General features: G+C 43.3%; 1 protein-coding gene across 1 annotated transcript in view; it reads left to right on the top strand.

Annotated features, from left to right (window-relative positions):
- The window catches only part of CD37 (CD37 molecule), an 87,718-nt gene that overhangs the window by 39,457 nt on the left and 29,465 nt on the right, over nucleotides 1-18,796 (top strand). Inside the window, exons 3-4 of the mRNA XM_069742376.1 lie at nucleotides 8,505-8,577; nucleotides 9,741-9,865. Of these exons, the coding sequence (XP_069598477.1) occupies nucleotides 8,505-8,577; nucleotides 9,741-9,865 (198 nt within the window). The remainder of the gene's footprint in view (nucleotides 1-8,504; nucleotides 8,578-9,740; nucleotides 9,866-18,796) is intronic.

An 18,796-nucleotide genomic window follows, 5' to 3' on the forward strand; every position in this document is an offset into this window, starting at 1 on the left:
CAAGTGCTCATTAAGCCCTCACCCAGTCCCAGATCCTGAAAAACAGAGACACTACAGGTCTCGGAAAATGGAGCCTTCTAAAAAGAAAAAAAAAAAATTGGAGATTTTTTTTTTAACCACTTAAATAAAAAAGATCCTAGACATGTTTGGTATCTGCGTGCTCATACTGACCTGGGGAATCATAATGGCCGGTCAGTTTTCGTATTTAGTGAACATCGTTAAAAAAAACCCCAAAAAACAATTGTTGAATTGCATTTTTTTTTTTGCAATTTCACGGCACTTGAAATTATTTTCCTGTTTTCCAGTACACTATATGGTAAAACCAATGGTGTTGTTCAAAAGTACAAATCGTTCAGCAAAAAACAAGCCCTCACACGGCCATGTTGACGGCAAAAAAAAGTTATGGCTCTGAGAAGAAGGAGAGGAAATATGAAAACGCAAAAGCAGAAAATCTCACAAGTGCCCAACGGGTCAGGGGGCCAACATCCAGCTCCAAAACATGAGTGCATTATGATGAAGGGCCCATATCTTGTTTTTGCACAGGGGCCCGCTTCTGTCTGTGTCCGCTAGTGCTCCTAGTCATTGATTCCTTTGGTCCTCTTACAATCTCTTCCTCGCATAGTGGTTTTAGAATACAATTCACTCTCTTTATGCTTTTTTTCGTTGCCAGTCTTTTTATGGCTCAATTTTACCTCTTACTGGATTTGATATCAAATTCTTACACGTTTTACAGCTTTTCTAATACGCATCCAGAACTGACCAGGCACGGGGCCTGAAACAACCGACGAGCGATATGGGCTGATGCCCGTTCCTGACAATGGCCCGCCGCTATAGCTTCATAAATCGAGAAAACGCCGACATGGACTGAACTCTTGCTGCATATTTCCTGTAAAGTTTTCCTAAAGGACACTCCGATGAGCTTGCCAACATTTTAGTAACATGCTTTATCCGTGAATGGTGTTCAAGCTTTTAGACGTTTTCTCAGAAACAATATTAAGAAACCTAGAAATTTTCCGGGTGTGGTACACAATTATTAAAACTATGCTTGGCAAAGTGGATGATTTGGATGGTGTTTTATATGAACTCTTCACCATGACTGTATAACCCATATAAAGGCTATACTGTAACGAGGATCTTTAACTTTACATTATTTTTTTAGTATTTCAACACTATTGTACAAGATTGAAAAGCAGTAGCGGGAACCCTGAAATAAATCAAAATGGGCCCTCCCACTAGGGTGCCAGGTGTCGCCACCTATTACAGTATCACCCGGTCTCTATTTATCCCTTGTGCCACTTTCCATAACTATTGGGCCTTTACCTGTCTCTTTTTTATTGTATATTTTTCTGAATAAGGAATTCTGCACAAGTTCCCAACACCCAGTAAAAGGGCCCCATAGTATTCCGGCAATCCCCCTCTTTGGTATGTATCAGGGGCGTAACTTGAAGCTTGTAGTCCCCAATGCAAAAGCTCCAATGGGACCCCCAATTATTGCAAGTCTTTAATAGTAATGATCTTTTCTAGTGATGAGTGAACGTGCTGGAATAAGGCGTTATCCGAGCATGCTCGGAAGCTAACAGAGTGTCTTGGACGTGCTTGAATAATATGTTCGATTCCCCACGCATGCATGTCTCGCGACTGTTTAACAGCCACAACACATGTAGGGATTGACTAACAAACAGGAAATCCCTGCATGTGTTGAGGCTGTCTAACAGCCGCGAGACATGCCAGCGCGGGGAATCGAACGTATTTTTCAAGCACACCCAAAATATTCGGTTAGCACGTGCAGGGCCGGCGTCAGCACCCGGCGCACCTGGGCAAATGCCGGGGCACTAGAGAGAGAGGGGGGCCCACTCACCCTGTCATAGATACAGCTGGGAGAGCAGAGCAGGAGAACATGCTCTCTCTGCCCACAAAGTCACTGCTGGCTGCGTTCTCTTAACCCCTATGTGCCAGCTCTGACACAAGCATCTTCTCACTCAGTCAGTGCAGCCAGGCAGGCACACATAGGGGTTAAGAAAAGGCAGCCAGTGTGACATTGTTTGTGGGCGGAGAGAGCACATTCTCTTCTCTGATCTCCGCCCCTGGCTGGCTGCTGTGCTGCTGAAGTTATGAGGCAGATTCAGGAGGAGCTCCTAGTCCTACCAGTGCCTGAGTGAGTGGCGCTGCTATATACTACGTGGGCTGCGCTGCTATATACTACGTGGGCTGCGCTGCTATATACTACGTGGGCTGCTATATGCTACGTGGGCTGCTATATACTACATGGGCTGCTATCTACTACGTGGGCAGTGTTATATACTACATGGCTGTGTTTATATGCGATCATGAATCGGAGTATGTGTTAAAGGGGGGGGCCCACTGAGACTCTTTCGCCCGGGGCCCTCAAAAACCTGGAGCCGGCCCTGAGCACGTGAGCATGCTCGGATAATGCCTTTTCCGAGCATGTTCGCTCATCACTAGTCTTTTCATATAGGCCAAAGAAACCTTTTTGGTCACCTAGGCTCAAAGATCCAGGTACGATTGCATCCCCTGCAGCTATTATAGTTACGCTCCTGGTATGTATGCCTTTATTGGTCGCCAACATATCTTTGTAAAGTACACTAATACTATTTTCTTAACCATTTGCACCAAGAATAATTCATTTATTATACTAACCTATAATTAGATGCCGCACGCTAGTTCTGGATTCTTAGCTTATATTTACTCTTGTGTTTGGTCATTTTTCCTCTCTGCTCTGTCAACGTCTGCAGGATAAGAATAGGCCATGAAATACTAGTGACCAGAAGACCATTAGTTCTATGAAAGAGGAAGTGTGTTACCCTCTCTTATAATGATCCAATACTGTACTCTGCTACGCTAGCTCTGCACTAAAGGGAAGGCGCCACCATGATGGTCATATGTCAGCTGTGCACCAGACTTCTGCTTTCCATATGGGTCATTGAACTCTTTGATGGCAAAATTTTCAGCCTGTTGGTTGTCTGGACCAATCCCAAGAAAGGACAGAGGAAACGTGGCAGCCAAAAAAAAGAATATGTGAATGAATGCAGTGTAAGTGTAAGATGCCCAAGCGAGGTAGTCGTGGGCGATCTTCGGTCCCCACTCACTCTGGCATTCTACAGACAAGTTGTGTCTCAGTCCCGGTGTGCTGCTGAGTATGTCGCGCTTTCCACTTACTTCTGGCTTGCAGGCCTCTGCTGACTCCAGGAATCCTTCTTCTGGAACCAGGGCAGCAATTAGTCCAGGAGACAGGAGGTTCTTAAAAAACAAACTTTAACTTTGTTAATGGCAGTCTGTACAGTATTTACAGGCAGATGCAAAAGATAAGGCTCAATCTTTCTCACAGGTAGCAGATACAACTTCAGCCCTGGTTCTCGGTATAGATGGCATGTCCCTTTCTCTCTCTGGCTTTCCTAACTCTAGAGAATCTTCCTCACCTCTATCAGTATATCCAGATTGCAATACTTTTGGCTCCACGTAGTCTGAGTCCATTTTTCCCTGTAGCTTCACAAGCAGTGTGTGCCCTAGGTCCCTGATGTCCATCTCTAGGTTACCCCAGGCCATTAGACAGAATCACAGGAAAGGGTATTTATGGAAATTCACTGCCCTGAGTATTAGGCTCACGCTGTCCCTAGCAGCCCAGGCCTCTTGCCCTTGCATTGACTGACTTGTCACTTCCTGCACTTGCTACTAATGCTCAGGTCCCTACAGTTAACTGGCCACTACAGTTAACCCTGTCCCAGCTAACTGCAGCCCCAGTGGGTATCAGAACTTTACCACATACATGAGCATCAAATAAATTTAATCATTGAGTGTTAGGGAGCAATCTATCAGCTCCCAGAACCGATACATACGAACCCATGCATCTGTTAGTTCTCAATGTATTTGTAAGATGGTCAGTTTTGGGTGTGTGGCTTGTGACCCTTAACATGGTACAACACTTAGAAGACAGAACAGTGACTAACAAGTACACTGCAAGATTTAACTGCAATGGTCATTTACACAATATGAGGCAACTGACAGAATGGTCACAGTCTCTCCACTAGGGTGACATTCTGGAGGCACAGATCTTGTTGGTTACACAACAGAGTTGAGAAACAGTACTTTATTGCAGAGTTTTCAGTTCTTTAGGCTCAATAATAGCCACTGTCCAGAGTTGGCCTGTGGCATAGGGGTTGTCTGTAACCACTCTGTTGGATCTGAAGGTTAGTATTACTTTAACAAGACCAACTCCAACCATGGATCCTTCTCGCTGTACGAACTGTAGACAATTGTATCAAGGGTGTGTCATTTCACTCAATACACTCATTAGCTCACTGTGTCACTGCCAATATGACTGCCCAATTAAGAGGCACGAGCACCAGCCAATGGGCAGCACTAAACGACTGTCAATTAACAACCTCTTTGTGGGCAAAGGCTACCGTTGTCTTTGGCAGCACAAGTCCTACTTTTATAATACAATCAGCATGACAGAGTGAAATCAGCTGCCTTGTCCTCATTAACACTTTCTCGTAAGCTTTGGCAGGGCTGAAATTCACTGGAAATGGGGTTTATGTGATTAAGTTAAATTTCATGGCAAGAGCTGAATTTGCAACGTTTTGAAATTCATCTGATCACTCCTCGGAACAATCTAAAGTTAATACAAATTTCTTCTATAAAAAGTGAAGCAGCAAACTTTGAGAAAATCTACACTTTTGTCAGTCTCAAAACTTTTAGCCCAAAAATCTAAATTACAGGTATAGTTCACATGCTGGCTGGTCGGGCCAGTATATAAACTTCCACTCAAGCTTGAAAAGCCTTTCTGCCATGTAAAAATATACCAGCATTATGATTATTATTATTTATTATTATTTATTTATATAGCACCATTAATTCCATGGTGCTGTACATGTAAGAAGGGGTTACATACAGGGTTATAGATATCGTTAACAGTAAACAAATTTACAAAGACAGACTGGTACAGTGGGGAGAGGACCCTGTCCTTGCGGCAGGAGGTCGGTGTGCTGCAGCTCTGGTGGTGGTGAGGCGGCAGCTCGGGTGGTGGGGAGGCGGCAGCTCTGGTGGTGGTGAGGCGGCAGCTCGGGTGGTTGGTGAGACGGCAGCTCGGTTGGTTGGTGAGGCGGCAGAATTGTTATTGCAGGTTGTAGGCTTTCCTGAAGAGATGGGTTTTCAGGTTCTGTCTGAAGGATCCGAGGGTGGTGGATAATCGGACGTGTTGAGGCATGGAGTTCCAGAGGATGGGGGATATTCGGGCGAAATCTTGGAGGCGGTTGTGTGAGGAGAGTAGGAGGTCTTGGGAGGATCGAAGATTACGTGAGGGAAAATAGTGGGAGGTTAGTTCAGAGATATAGGGAGAGGACAGGTTGTGGATGGCTTTGTAGATCAGTGTTAGTAGTTTGAACTGGATTCGTTGGGGAATTGGAAGCCAGTGAAGGGATTTACAGAGGGGAGAAGCAGGGAAGTAGCGAGGAGAGAGGTGGATTAACTGAGCAGCAGAGTTGAGGACAGACTGGAGTGGTGCAAGGGAGGCCACAGAGGAGGGTGTTGCAGTAATCGAGGCGGGAGATGATGAGGGCATGCACAAGAGTTTTAGTAGATTGAGGGCTGAGGAATGGATGGATTCTGGCATTATTTTTGAGTTGGAGGCGACAGAAGGTGGCAAGAGTTTGGTCGTGCGGTTTGAAGGACAGGGCAGTGTCGAGAGTTACCCCAAGGCAGCGGATTTCAGGTGCGAGAGAGAGCGTGATGCCGTTTACAATAATAGATAGATCAGGTAGGGGGGATACGTGAGATGGGGGAAAGATGATGAGTTCGGTTTTGTCTACATTGAGTTTTAGGAAGCGAGAGTTGAAGAAGGAGGATATGGCTGACAGACACTCCAGGATTCTGGACAGAAGAGAGGCGACATCTGAGCCAGAGAGGTAGATATAAGTGTTGTCCATATATAGGTGGTACTGGAAGCCATGAGTTGTCCTAGGCCAAGGGTATGGGTGGAAAAAAGTAGGGGCCCCAGGACAGAGCCATGAGGGACTCCAACAGAAAGAGGGCGGGGTGAGGAGGTAGTGTGGGCGTGGGAAACGCTAAATGTTCGGTTGGAAAGGTATGAGGCAATCCAGGACAGGGCAAGACCTTTGATGCCGAGGGAAGAAAGAATCTGTAGCAGTAGGCAGTGGTCGACTGTGTCGAAAGCAGAGGACAGGTCGAGAAGGAGGAGGATGGAGAACTGTCTGTTAGCTTTGGCTGTGAGTAAGTCATTAGTAATTTTGGTCAGAGCAGTTTCAGAGGAGTGGTGGGGGCGGAAGCCAGATTGGAGGTTGTCAATGAGAGATTTAGATGAGAGGTGGGAGGAAAGTTGACCATGGACATGCTGCTCAAGGAGTTTGGAAGCAAACGGGAGCAGTGATATGGGGCGATAGCTGGGCATAGCAGTTGGGTCAAGGTTAGCTTTTTTGAGGATGGGTGTGATGGTGGTTGGTGGCATGTTTGAAGGCAGAGGGGAAAGTACCAGAAGATAGCTATAGGTTGAAGAGATGGGTTAGGGCTGGAATGAGCATGTTAGTGAGGTTGGGGAGCAGATGGGAAGGGATGGGGTCAAGTGCACAGGTGGTGAGGTGTGGTTTGGAAAGGAGGCGAGTAAGTTCTCCTTCAGTGATGTTGGAGAGGGAAGTTATTAGGGAAGGGCAGAGGTCTGGTATATGGAGTGGTTGGGGTGGTGGTGATTGACACATAGTAAGTGGGGGCTTGTTACTGGTTTTGCATTGGGGTCCAAGAACTTGAAGTTATGTTTCTGAAACATGACTTCTGAATGTTGCATGTCCTATTTTTATCAGCGCTGTTTTTTTTGATAGACAGTGAAACAATCTGTAACTTGCTTGCAGGATCCCAGGGCAAGTGTGGGAACATTGTCTTCCTCTTTCTTTTAATGCTCTATATCTAGAATTTGTCTGCTGATAACTGGAGCCATTCCATCTCTCACAATACAGTAAATGGATTCCCCTTTTTTGCCTACCCATTGGATACTTGACAATAAGATTACAAAGCATCCCCTGTTGAGACCCCCAGCGATTAGCTTTTTTATATGAGGAAAGCGAGTCATGACAGTAAATGTACACTTTCCCTACAGTGCCACCAGAGGAGAAATAAAGTATTGCACAGTTTCCATCTGTGCAATGCAAAATAGGACCGGTCCTCCAAATAAACAGATTGTCATGGTTCCACCCCTAAGTGTGTCTGGGATGCTTTTACTGACAGCTTAGCTGGCCAATCTGGTACAGGGATGTGTTGAGCTGTTAGTGTGTTGATTGACAGCTCAACTATCCAATCTGAGACTGGGAGGCGCTGGCTGTATCCAAGTGTTTATTATCCCAGGTGATTGCCATGCTACTTAACTGAGCTGTTTCTCCCAGACCTCTGCCAGACGTACATTCAGCCCGTGGTTTGTTTCCTCTGTGCCTCAGGTTCTGTATGTTGATCTTTCGTTGCCTGACCATGGATCTCGTTCTGACCATCTGTCTTTTTAACCCCTTCTGCTCTGATCCACTATCCTCCTGCTATTCTTACCCTAGAACATTACCTGACTACGTTTTTGTCTCTTCCTTCTATTTACGACATACCCTCCTGGCTTCTGACCTTGGACTTCTTGATAATCCCTACTCATGGCTTGGCAATGAAAAGTGACTAACGTCACACAGATGCTCTTTGCAATTTTTCACTTTTGGCTGGAAAATAAGGATCCCCTCTCTATAAATTCATAATTCCTTAGAAAAGACATTTTAAAAATGTTTTTTCTTATTTGTATGACCCTTTACTAGGAGAATAACGATTTTCAAATCAATAATGAAGTCACTGGAAAAGGACCATTTAACTGGTGATGTTGGCACAGCTCATACATAGTCTGGTCTTTTCTATGGTTGCAAGATTTGTAAGATGAAGAAACAAGACAGAGGAAGAATTGACTAATTCGAAATATGGTGCTGGAGAAGGATACAATCAATACCAGGGATGGCAAGAAGAACAAACAAATCAAATTTGGAACAAATCAAGCCAGATATGTTACTCGAAGCAAGGATCACCAAGCTATTACTTGCCTACTGTGGACACATCATACGTAGAGAGCAATCACTGGAGAAGGACATCTTGGTAGGAAGAATAGAAGAAACAAGGCAAAAATGAAGACCAACAACCAAATTGCTTGATACTATCAACATGACAGAGGAGAAGACCCTGGTGGACCTATCTTGGCATTTACAATATCAAACTTCCTACAGATCATTCATCCATCACGTTGCCATATCTCGAGATTGAGCCAAAGGCCGTTAAAAAAAAGAAGACCCCTTAAGAGGGCTTCTGCTTTTATAGTTCTGCTATTGTATGCAAAACATATGCAAATGCGAGTAACATGTGCGGCAAATTGTTTGTGCAGGCTAATCTATCACAGATAAGATGTTGGTTAGGACTGGACCTTCTATTGATTTATCCAGTGACTGTATGTTCTGTTCCTGCAGGTCCTGGGAGGCGTGCTCTTATGTTTTGGACTCTGGATCCTGTTTGACAGGAGCAGTTTTGCCTCTATGATAGGTGAGTGAGATCATTTTTGGAGAGGCTCTGTTGCTTACATGCCATGTCTTTTTGTTTACATCCACAAAGAGTAAGAGAGCTTTTTGGCTGGACTGAGCTGTCATTAAAATTGTGGTCTTCTTTCTATCAGCATTAACCTATTCTTTCCTGGAGAGTTTTAGGAGTTTCTGCTGTTTGACTAACATAACACACATTATCCTTACTACAAACCAGATATTAGCACAAAAGACTTTATACATCTTTTAGAGTGGGTAGGAAGCATTCAAAATATCATAAAAGTGCGCACGCAGTAGGATTCATAAGTTTGCAGTTCCATAAAGTGACTGCAGACTTGAACCTCAAATCTGGACAACCCTTTCATGTTAATTTCCTTTTTTTGTAAGGTGGGCTCCTTAAAGATAAAGCGATCACAATTTCTCTACGTACTAGGGCATCCGGTGATCAGTTCCTACCGCAAAAGGAAAACTAATTATCCATTTTATTTTAAGTAAATTAATGTCTTTAGGGCAAAAGGTCTTTTTCGCAATTCAGCTTTCTGAAAACTTTTTGCACTATTTTGCATTTCCAGGCTCTTTATTTTCCTGTGATCTGCAGTCATAAATCAACTGAGAGGAGCTCATGAAAAGAGATAAAATTAGTTAGAAACGTTCCCATTGGACCGTCAGAACGCGCTCACTACTGAAGTCTCAGATTACTCATTCTGCAGCCAGCAATACAGAGGTGATAGAAGGCAAATGGCGCAACATTTTTAATTAAACCCAATTCGAAAAAATTATTTTTAGCCCAAAACACATGCAGTTAAATGAGATTTCGTTTTTCTGTATTTATGCAATTTCTCGATTTGCGGGCAGGTTCATTAAAGGTGAAACTATGTCGTTGTATAAACTTACAAACTTTTGAACACACTATTCAATCATTCGATCCCGTAGAATAAGTGAGCCAGGCAGAGATAAAACAGCTCAATTATGAAGTTCAGACATGAGAAAATAGAGACATAAGGATAAAGAAAGGGAATTAAGGCCCTGCTCCGACTTGCAGGAATCTTTGTAGTTCGATCCCCCCAGGCTAGGGCTGAAATCTGCAGAAATAAAGCGGAGTGATTCAGCTCTTCATATTTATGTAACCTGTTTCTCCCCTCTCGCTCCCCGTCTTTCCTCCCTCAGGGTCTTCTACTCCTACCTTGAAGATTTGGTCCTATGTGTTCTCAGGAGTCGGGATCCTGACCATGCTGCTGGGATTTCTGGGATGTCTAGGTTCATTAAAAGAGATCAAGTGTCTCCTTGGATTTGTAAGCAAACTTTTATGTCTGTTCATTCAGTGTACATAACGTCTGAGTTGTTTGCCAGAGATTATTTATGTCATCGATGAATCTTGAGAAAACCTGAAAACCTAGTGTAAGCGAACAAGGTCATAAAGAGCTAAAAGGAAGAACTAGTACACCTGACAGTAGAACAGTGCCCCCGTTATCCATAGACTTTGTCTGGTATTGCCCCAATGACCAAAATCAGACAAAAGTAGCATTTCTGGAAAATGGCAGCCATGTTTTACTCTTATACAACTCCGAGAATGGCTTATTCCACAAGATCAACACCTTTCCGCATGTAGAAGGGAGCCTGTCTTGTTGAAAATAGCATCTGATCTGCAGGCAGGATGTTATAGAGCAGGAGGAGCTGATCAGATTGACATACATTTTGTTGGAAAGTATCAGTAAAGCTTGAATTTTATTCATTGATATCCCTGGTGTTTGTATGTACATGAGTCCAGTGGGCGGGCCTGCTCAGTGATTGGCAGTCTTCCCTGTACTCTGCACGTCAAACACTAAATAGGGATTTCAATGAATAAAATACAAGCTATACTGAATCTTTTCCAACAAACCTATATATCATTCTGCTCAGCTTCGCCTTCTATACAACGTGCTGTTCTCAGATCGGACTTCATGTATAACGTGGCAGGTTCCCTTTAAGGGGGTTCCCCTATTTGAAACCTTTTACCTAAAGCCTGGCACCAATCTATTACATAGACACTGTTGGTAACAGTCATGAATTGTCCCAATTTTTTTTTTTAAACAGTTCAAGCAAATTTAGAGATGACCCTGGGCAGGAAGGGGCATGGTTTAGCATTAACCCCCATCCAAAATTGACATATTGCCTGCTTTGGGGTGTTTAGGGGCAGACTTTAATTTCTCTTTTTTGTATTAACAGAGTAGTTGGTATGTATAAAATTAGCTCTCACCCACCTGTGCGAAGTAGCTACCCTGTAAGTTGAAGTCTGACCCTGTAACATGACTAAGAATATGAGCCAATCTAAAAAGAGACACAAGTAGTAAGAGGCACCCAACTGCAGACTGCTGTTTAGGATTATTGCCCCTCATCAGGACAAAGCACAACTCCCAGATCATAAAATAAAGCCTCATTCAAATGTCGATTTTTGTTTTTCTATGCAAGAAAAAGCATAGCCCATTTTTTATTAGAGTGATAAATCCAATTTTCATCCAATTTTGGTCTGTGTTTAATATTACCATGAGTATAGCATTTGTTTTTCTCGTATGTAAAAAACAAAACAAAACAAAAATAAAACAATTCCAACTTTTTCCTGCCACGTGGAAAACATAGTTAGAACATGTTAGTGATGCTCAGACATGTGAATGGGGCCTAACGCATTATTGCATGTTCTTCAAGCTACTTGTAAAACATCTACCAATTCAAAGCAATGGGAAACAAATAAAAAACATAAAGCATAATCTAAGGAGGAATTGTCAAATCTCATGGACAACGCAGGTGACGCCAAGAAAATCCTTGATTTCAACAATCCCCAACTTTTTATCTGCCATACCACCGAGCCTTTGCATGAAAACTCATACAGGTAGTGAGAAAAAGCCATGATTAGGGCGTGATGTATCTGCAAAAGATTGTGATTATGACAATAATTCCTGTCTTCTGCACAACGGTTTTAAAAAGTTTGCAAAAAAAATTAAAGTTTCTAAACAAATGTGTTTGAACTACTGACTGTATGGCAAAAATGTAGTGCGCACTTAGGCTATAAAAATATTATAACAGTCCAAATGATAGGAAGCACACACAGCTTCTTAAAATAAAATAGTTAAACACAACAGCCAAAAATTAAAAAGGCAAAAAAGAAATATCGGCTGCGCTCCCAAGCAACATGTTTCAGACCTCCATGGTCTTGGCTTAACAAAGGACCTTGTCGGTCTGAAGCATGTTGCTTGGGAGCGCAGACGATATTTCTTTTCTGCCCTTTTCATTTTTGTGCTATTATATTTAACTATTTTTGTGCCTTTTATACTACTGGATTAATGAAAGCAATTCTTTTACGAAGATGTGAGTGCTGCCTATCGTTTGGACTGTTGCTATTACTGGAGTATTTTGCCAATTGCTCCTTTTTTAGAAGAATATAATGTATACTTTCAATTTCTGAAAGTCTGACGATACACTATATTCTGCACACACATTTAACTGTATCCCATAAAGTTTTATGCTCTAAGGATTTAATAGTATTACATCAAATTCAGAGCCTAAAATCTACTTTCTCTAGACGTATGGAATTAACTAGTAATGTCGTATAGACGGGAATAAAAAAAATGTTATTTCAGGAAGCACGTATTCCATGAACAGACAAAACGGTAATAATAAAATCATGGACACTTGGCAGTGGCAAAGACTTCCAACATCTGCTGTCAATACAGTCCCATGTATGTCGTAGATGTGACTGCAGCAGAAAAATATGGAGGCCATCTGTTTAGGCCAATTTCTAAATCAGCCTGTATGTAAACCTAATTTCCATGCAGTTACTTTAGGAAAAAATTACTGGAGCCAAAAAACTTTTGTTTGGTCATCTGGAAGTCACTAAGAATTTTAGCTAAGATTCATGGTGTCTTGGGATTTGATTCGTAACCTTAAATCAGGTTTCCACCGTGTAACATGAAGTCAATTTTGAAAAGTCAGTGAGTTCCAAGTGCACTAATGCAGATCTAAGGAAATTGCTGTGTATTTATATATATATATATATATATATACTAGATGGTGGCCCGATTCTAACGCATCAGGTATTCTAGAATATGCATGTCCACGTAGTATATTGCCCAGCTACGTAGTATATTGCCCAGCCACGTAGTATATTGCCCAGCCACATAGTATATTGCCCAGCCACATAGTATATTGCCCAGCTACGTAGTATATTGCCCAGCTACGTAGTATATTGCCCAGCCACGTAGTATATTGCCCAGCCACATAGTATATTGCCCAGCCACATAGTATATTGCCCAGCCACGTAGTATATTGCCCAGCCACGTAGTATATTGCCCAGCCACATAGTATATTGCCCAGTCACATAGTATATTGCTCAGCCACGTAGTATATTGCCCAGCCACGTAGTATATTGCACAGCGATGTAGTATATTGCCCAGTCACGTAGTATATTGCCCAGCCACGTAGTATATTACCCAGCCACGTAGTATATTGCCCAGCCACATAGTATATTGCTCAGCCACGTAGTATATTGCCCAGCCACGTAGTATATTGCCCAGCCACATAGTATATTGCTCAGCCACGTAGTATATTGCCCAGCCACGTAGTATACTGCCCAGCCACGTAGTATATTACCCAGCCTCGTAGTATATTGCCCAGCCACGTAGTATATTCCCCAGCCACGTAGTATATTGCCCAGTCACGTAGTATATTGCACAGCGATGTAGTATATTGCCCAGTCACGTAGTATATTGCCCAGCCACGTAGTATATTACCCAGCCTCGTAGTATATTGGCCAGTCACGTAGTATATTGGCCAGTCACGTAGTATATTGCCCAGCCACGTATGTAACAGGTTAAAAAAGACTTAAAATAAAAAATAAATATATACTCACCATCCGAAGGCCCCTTATAATCCTGTCGTCTGTGTGCGGTGCAAGCGGCAGCTTCCGGTCCCAGGGTTGGATGAGCGCAGGACCTGTGATGACGTCGCCGTCACATGACCGTGACGTCATGGAAGGTCCTTCTCGCATAGCATCCTTAGCACCGGAATCTGCCGCTTGTACTGCCGAGGACAGCGCTATGACGGAGGGTGAGAATAACCTTTTTTTGTTATTATTATTATTTGTAACATTAGATTTTTTTACTATTGATGCTGCATAGCAGCATCAATAGTAAAAAGTTGGTCACACAGGGTTAATAGCAGCGTTAATGGAGTGTGTTACACCGCAGCATAACGCAGGCCATTAACGCTGCCATTAACCCTGTGTGAGGGCTGACTGGAGGGGAGTATGGAGAGGGCACTGACTGCAGGGAGGAAGGAGCGGCCATATTGCCGACGGACTGCGCCCGTCGCTGATTGGTCGTGGCAATGGTCGTGTGCGTTTCGCCACGACCAATCAGCGACTTGGATTTCCATGACAGACAGAGGCCGCGACCAATGAATATCCGTGACAGACAGGCAGAAAGACAGACAGAAGACAGACAGACGGAAGTGACCCTTAGACAATTATATAGTCGATATATATATATATATAAATATATATATATATATATATATATATATATATATATATTTTATACTTTCTGTTTCTGCAAATGTCAGCTTTGGTGAACATGGAAGTGAATGTGTAAAGTCACTCTATTCGTGATAGCCTTGCAGCTCTTGATAGGGCTTTCACTGACAGTCCATCTAGCAGGTCCCAGAAAAATGCTGGCCTACACCCTTTAACCCTCTACAGGGCTCTGGACTTACACAAGGCTTCGGTAGATGGAGTGGCTGCTCGCCATTGGAGCGGGTTGGCAGAGGAGGGTCATGTAAGCCTGGTCAGAGAAGTCAGAAAACAAAGGCACAGGACCAAACAGTCCAAGGTCAGCAACTGAATAACACACAGGGTCAGGAGTGTGTATAGGGACAGAAGTAGGTCAGATATAACCTATCTGGCAACTGCAGGCAGGCAGCTTAGGGCTTATAAAGTGTGCTTCCCGCCCAAGCTTTCTGCAGATCATCATTAAGGTTTAATGTTTATGTTGTACATTTGCTAACATGTGAGACAGCTGTATATACAGAATATATTATTTGAATTGATTACTGTGCCCAGAATAGATTTTATAAACCCAATTTCACTAACGGTGATATATATATACTAGATTCCTTGATAGGGCGTTGATCCAGGGAACTAGTCTGATTGCCGTATGTGGAGACGTGAAGGAATTTTTTTTCCCCAATGTGGAGCTTACCGTTTGTCACAGGGTTTTTTTGCCTTCCTCTGGATCAACATGTTAGCGCATGTTAGGTTAGGATATGGGTTGAACTAGATGGACCTAAAGTCTTCCTTCAACCTTAAAAACTATGTTAGGCCGGTTTCACACGTCAGTGTCTCCGGTACGTGTGGTGACAGTTTTCTCACGTACCGGAGACACTGACACAAGTAGACCCATTCAAATGAATGGGTTTATGCACATGTCAGCATGTTTTGACGGACCGTGTGTCTGTGTGCAAAACACGCATACATGTCTGTTTTTACCTGGACACACATGCCGCCAAACGTGCACACGGAGAATAGTGTACACTGTCCTCCGTGCACACGGACAGCCGTTCGGGAAGCAGCGCTACTGTATGCGCTGTTCCCCTGCTTGTGGTGCTGAATGCGGCTTTCATCCATTGTCCCCGGCTTTGCTGGCATTAGCGCGAGCAGGGGTCAATGAATAAAAGAAAAACCCAACATGGGGTCCCGCTATATTTTTCAATCAACCCGGCAAAATTCACAGGTGTAGGCTGCTATTCTCAGGCTGGTAAGGGGCCATGGATATGGGCCCCCCAGCCTAAAAATAGCAGCCCGCAGCTGCCCAGAAAAGGCGCATCTATTAGTTGCACCAATTCTGAAGCTTTGCCCAGTTCTTCCCACTTGCCCTGTAGCAGTAGCAAGTGGGGTATTGAGGGGTTAATGTCACCTTCCTATTGTAAGGTGAAATTAAGCTGGCTTAGTAATGGAGAGGTGTCAATAAGACACCTCTCCATTACTAATCCTATAGTTGGTAAAGGGTTAATAAAACACCACACAGTTAGAATAAAGTCTTTTAATGAAATCAGACACAACAATGTTTCCCATCTTTATTACTATGCCATTCCAAGTGAAGCCCTCGATCTCCTGTAAAACAATGTCAAAATATACCCATACCTGTCCGGCGTACAGTCAGTCCCACGCAGTAATCCATATCTAGGGGAATGTACAGTTTACAACCGAGAGCGGTGCTAAAGCGACCGCTTCCGGCTGTAAACTACTGGGGAATGAATGAGAAGCGGGGAGCACAGACTCAGTGATGGCACCGCTAGTTACTGAGCCTGCACCCGCAGCGTCTTTTTCATTCCTAAGTAGTTTACAGCCAGGAGCGGTCACATTAGCACCGCTCCCGGTTGTAAACTGTACATTCCCCTAGTTATGGATTACTGCGTGGGACTGACTGTACGCCGGACAGGTATGGGTATATTGTTGGTTTATTATTTTGACATTTTTTACAGGAGATCGAGGGCTTCACTTGGAATGGCAGACTAATAAAGATGGGAAACTTTGTTGTGTCTGATTTCATTAAAATACATTTTTCTTACTGTGTAGTGTTTTATTAACCCCTTAACAACTATAGGATTAGTAATGGAGAGGTGTTTTATTGACATATTGACACCTCTCCATTACTAAGCCGGCTTAATGTCACCTTACAATACTTGCCACCACTACAGGGAAAGTGGGAAGAACCAGGCAAAGCTCCACAATTGGCACATCTAATAGATGCGCCTTTTCTGGGCAGCTGCGAGCTGCTATTTTTAGGTTGGGGGGGGTCCATAGCCATGGCCCCTTACCAGCCTGAGAATAGCAGCCTGCACCTGTGAGTTTTGCCGGGTTGGTTTAAAAATATAGGGGGGACCCCACGTCATTTTTTTCTTTCATTCAGGGATTACAGCCGGCTTCAGCACCACACGCAGGGGAACAGCGCTTACTGTAGCATTTCTTCCCCGGCGGCTGTCCGTGTGATACTGATGCGGCACACGGTCGCCACAAGTGTGCCGCATGTAGTACACACACGGACATGGATATCTCCGGTACCGTGTTTTCCGGTACCGGAAATATCAGGACGTGTGAAACCGGCCTTACTATGTTACTGTGTAATTTAGACACAAACACACCTCAACATTGAAATTGCAGCATCCACAAAAACAAGGCAACCATATAATGTACAGATGAGTTTACAGGACCTGGACTATAGCACAAAACGAAATGCCACAAGTGAAGGAAACCAAGCTACATTTCCACCACTACATTCACACAGCTAAAAAATGTATCGGTCTATCAGCGCCTACAATAATGGTACAAACTACTGCTCTAGGCTCCCTGCAGAATAGACTTCTATATAAGGACGGATATTTCTTCCATTACACATTCTCTTTACAAGATCCCACTGTAAACAGGGTACTAGTCTGCTCCCTTAACCTATTTTCTGGGTAGGTATTGGCATTGATGGTGCCATCTGAATCCTGATAACACAAGTGAAGGGCAGGTGTCTGGCATTGGTTGATAAACTCTTGTTTGTGTAAATGGCGCCAGTATAAATGAGCTAAAGTTAAATTGGCTGACAATAAGAAGATTTGATAAATGATAGCATGTTCTGTGCACGGGTGTATTAGCTTATTATACTTCAAAGCAAGAAGCTGAGCGTCTAAACAGAGCAACTAATAGATCAATGCCCTTGAGCGCCGGGGAATATGTAGGCTCAGAAATCTTCATATTGAAAAACATTCTCCATATTGACCCCCATTTTTAGTAACTCGTAGTATTACATACTAAGGAAAAAATACACTTAAAGCGTTTATCTGAGACTTTTTTTAACTATCGGCCTAAGAACTAACAGGCAGGTAGTTGCTACCTACCTGTCTGTTGTGCCCGGTACTGATCTCTCCCGAAACAGAGCGGTCATAGACCACTCCTGCAAGCGATTGAGTAACTTCTGCTGATGACACAACGACAGAAAAGAGCTTCTCTTCCACTCTGCTCCCTTGATGGAGCGTGACTGCTGACGTCATGCTGATTGACAGCCAGCTACCTGCTGTCAATCAGCATGACGTTGGCAGTCACACCCCATCGACAAAGAAGCCCAGTAGAGATGCAGCTGCTTTGTTGATGACCGCAGGAGCGGTCAATGACTGCACTGTGATGGCACTGGGTAAAATGGGCAGCTAGTTAACAAATACCTGCCTGTTAGTTTTTAGGTCTATAGTAAAAATATAGTTAAGTAAATAAGGCAGCACACTGCAGCGCTAAAACATGTAAACTTGAAAACACGAAATTTGAACTGCATTACTGCACTAGAAATATGAAAAATGAGAGCTTTTAGCGCATAAAAATGGCCAATTTTATGTGTACCTGGTAGCCCCTGTACGGCATCTCTCTTATACCAGGTCCTAAACTTGCCTTACCTCGCTGAGAATAAACATCTCCATCTGAATGGGTACATGTGAAACCTCTTCTTAGACTAAAATTCTCTCTCTCTGTGGAGGGGTATTGGACCTGCTGTAATTAAAACACCTGAAGCTAGGAGGCGGAGTGCACGATCAGAAGGCTAAAGAATACATTTCAAAAACCTGACCGGCACATCCAAACATAGACTAAGTGTGAACAGGTGCTGAACCTAGAGTCGCCAACTCGTATATAGTTAAGTAAATAAGGCAGCACACTGCAGCGCTAAAACATGTAAACCTGAAAACACGAAATTTGAACTGCATTACTGCACTAGAAATATGAAAAATGAGAGCTTTTAGCACATAAAAATGGCCAATTTTATGTGTACCCGGTAGCCCCTTTACGGCATCTCTCTTATACCAGGTCCTAAACTTGCCTTACCTCGCTGAGAATAAACGTCTCCATCTGAATGGGTACATGTGAAACCTCTTCTTAGACTAAAATTCTTTCTCTCTGTGGAGGGGTATTGGACCTGCTGTAATTAAAACACCTGAAGCTAGGAGGCGGAGTGCACGATCAGAAGGCTAAAGAATACATTTCAAAATCCTGACCGGCACATCCAAACATAGACTAAGTGTGAACAGGTGCTGAACCTAGAGTCGCCAACTCGTATATAGTTAAGTAAATAAGGCAGCACACTGCAGCGCTAAAACATGTAAACTTGAAAACACGAAATTTGAACTGCATTACTGCACTAGAAATATGAAAAATGAGAGCTTTTAGC

Source organism: Ranitomeya imitator, chromosome 10 (genome assembly GCF_032444005.1).
Source record: "Ranitomeya imitator isolate aRanImi1 chromosome 10, aRanImi1.pri, whole genome shotgun sequence".
Taxonomy (NCBI): domain Eukaryota; kingdom Metazoa; phylum Chordata; class Amphibia; order Anura; family Dendrobatidae; genus Ranitomeya; species Ranitomeya imitator.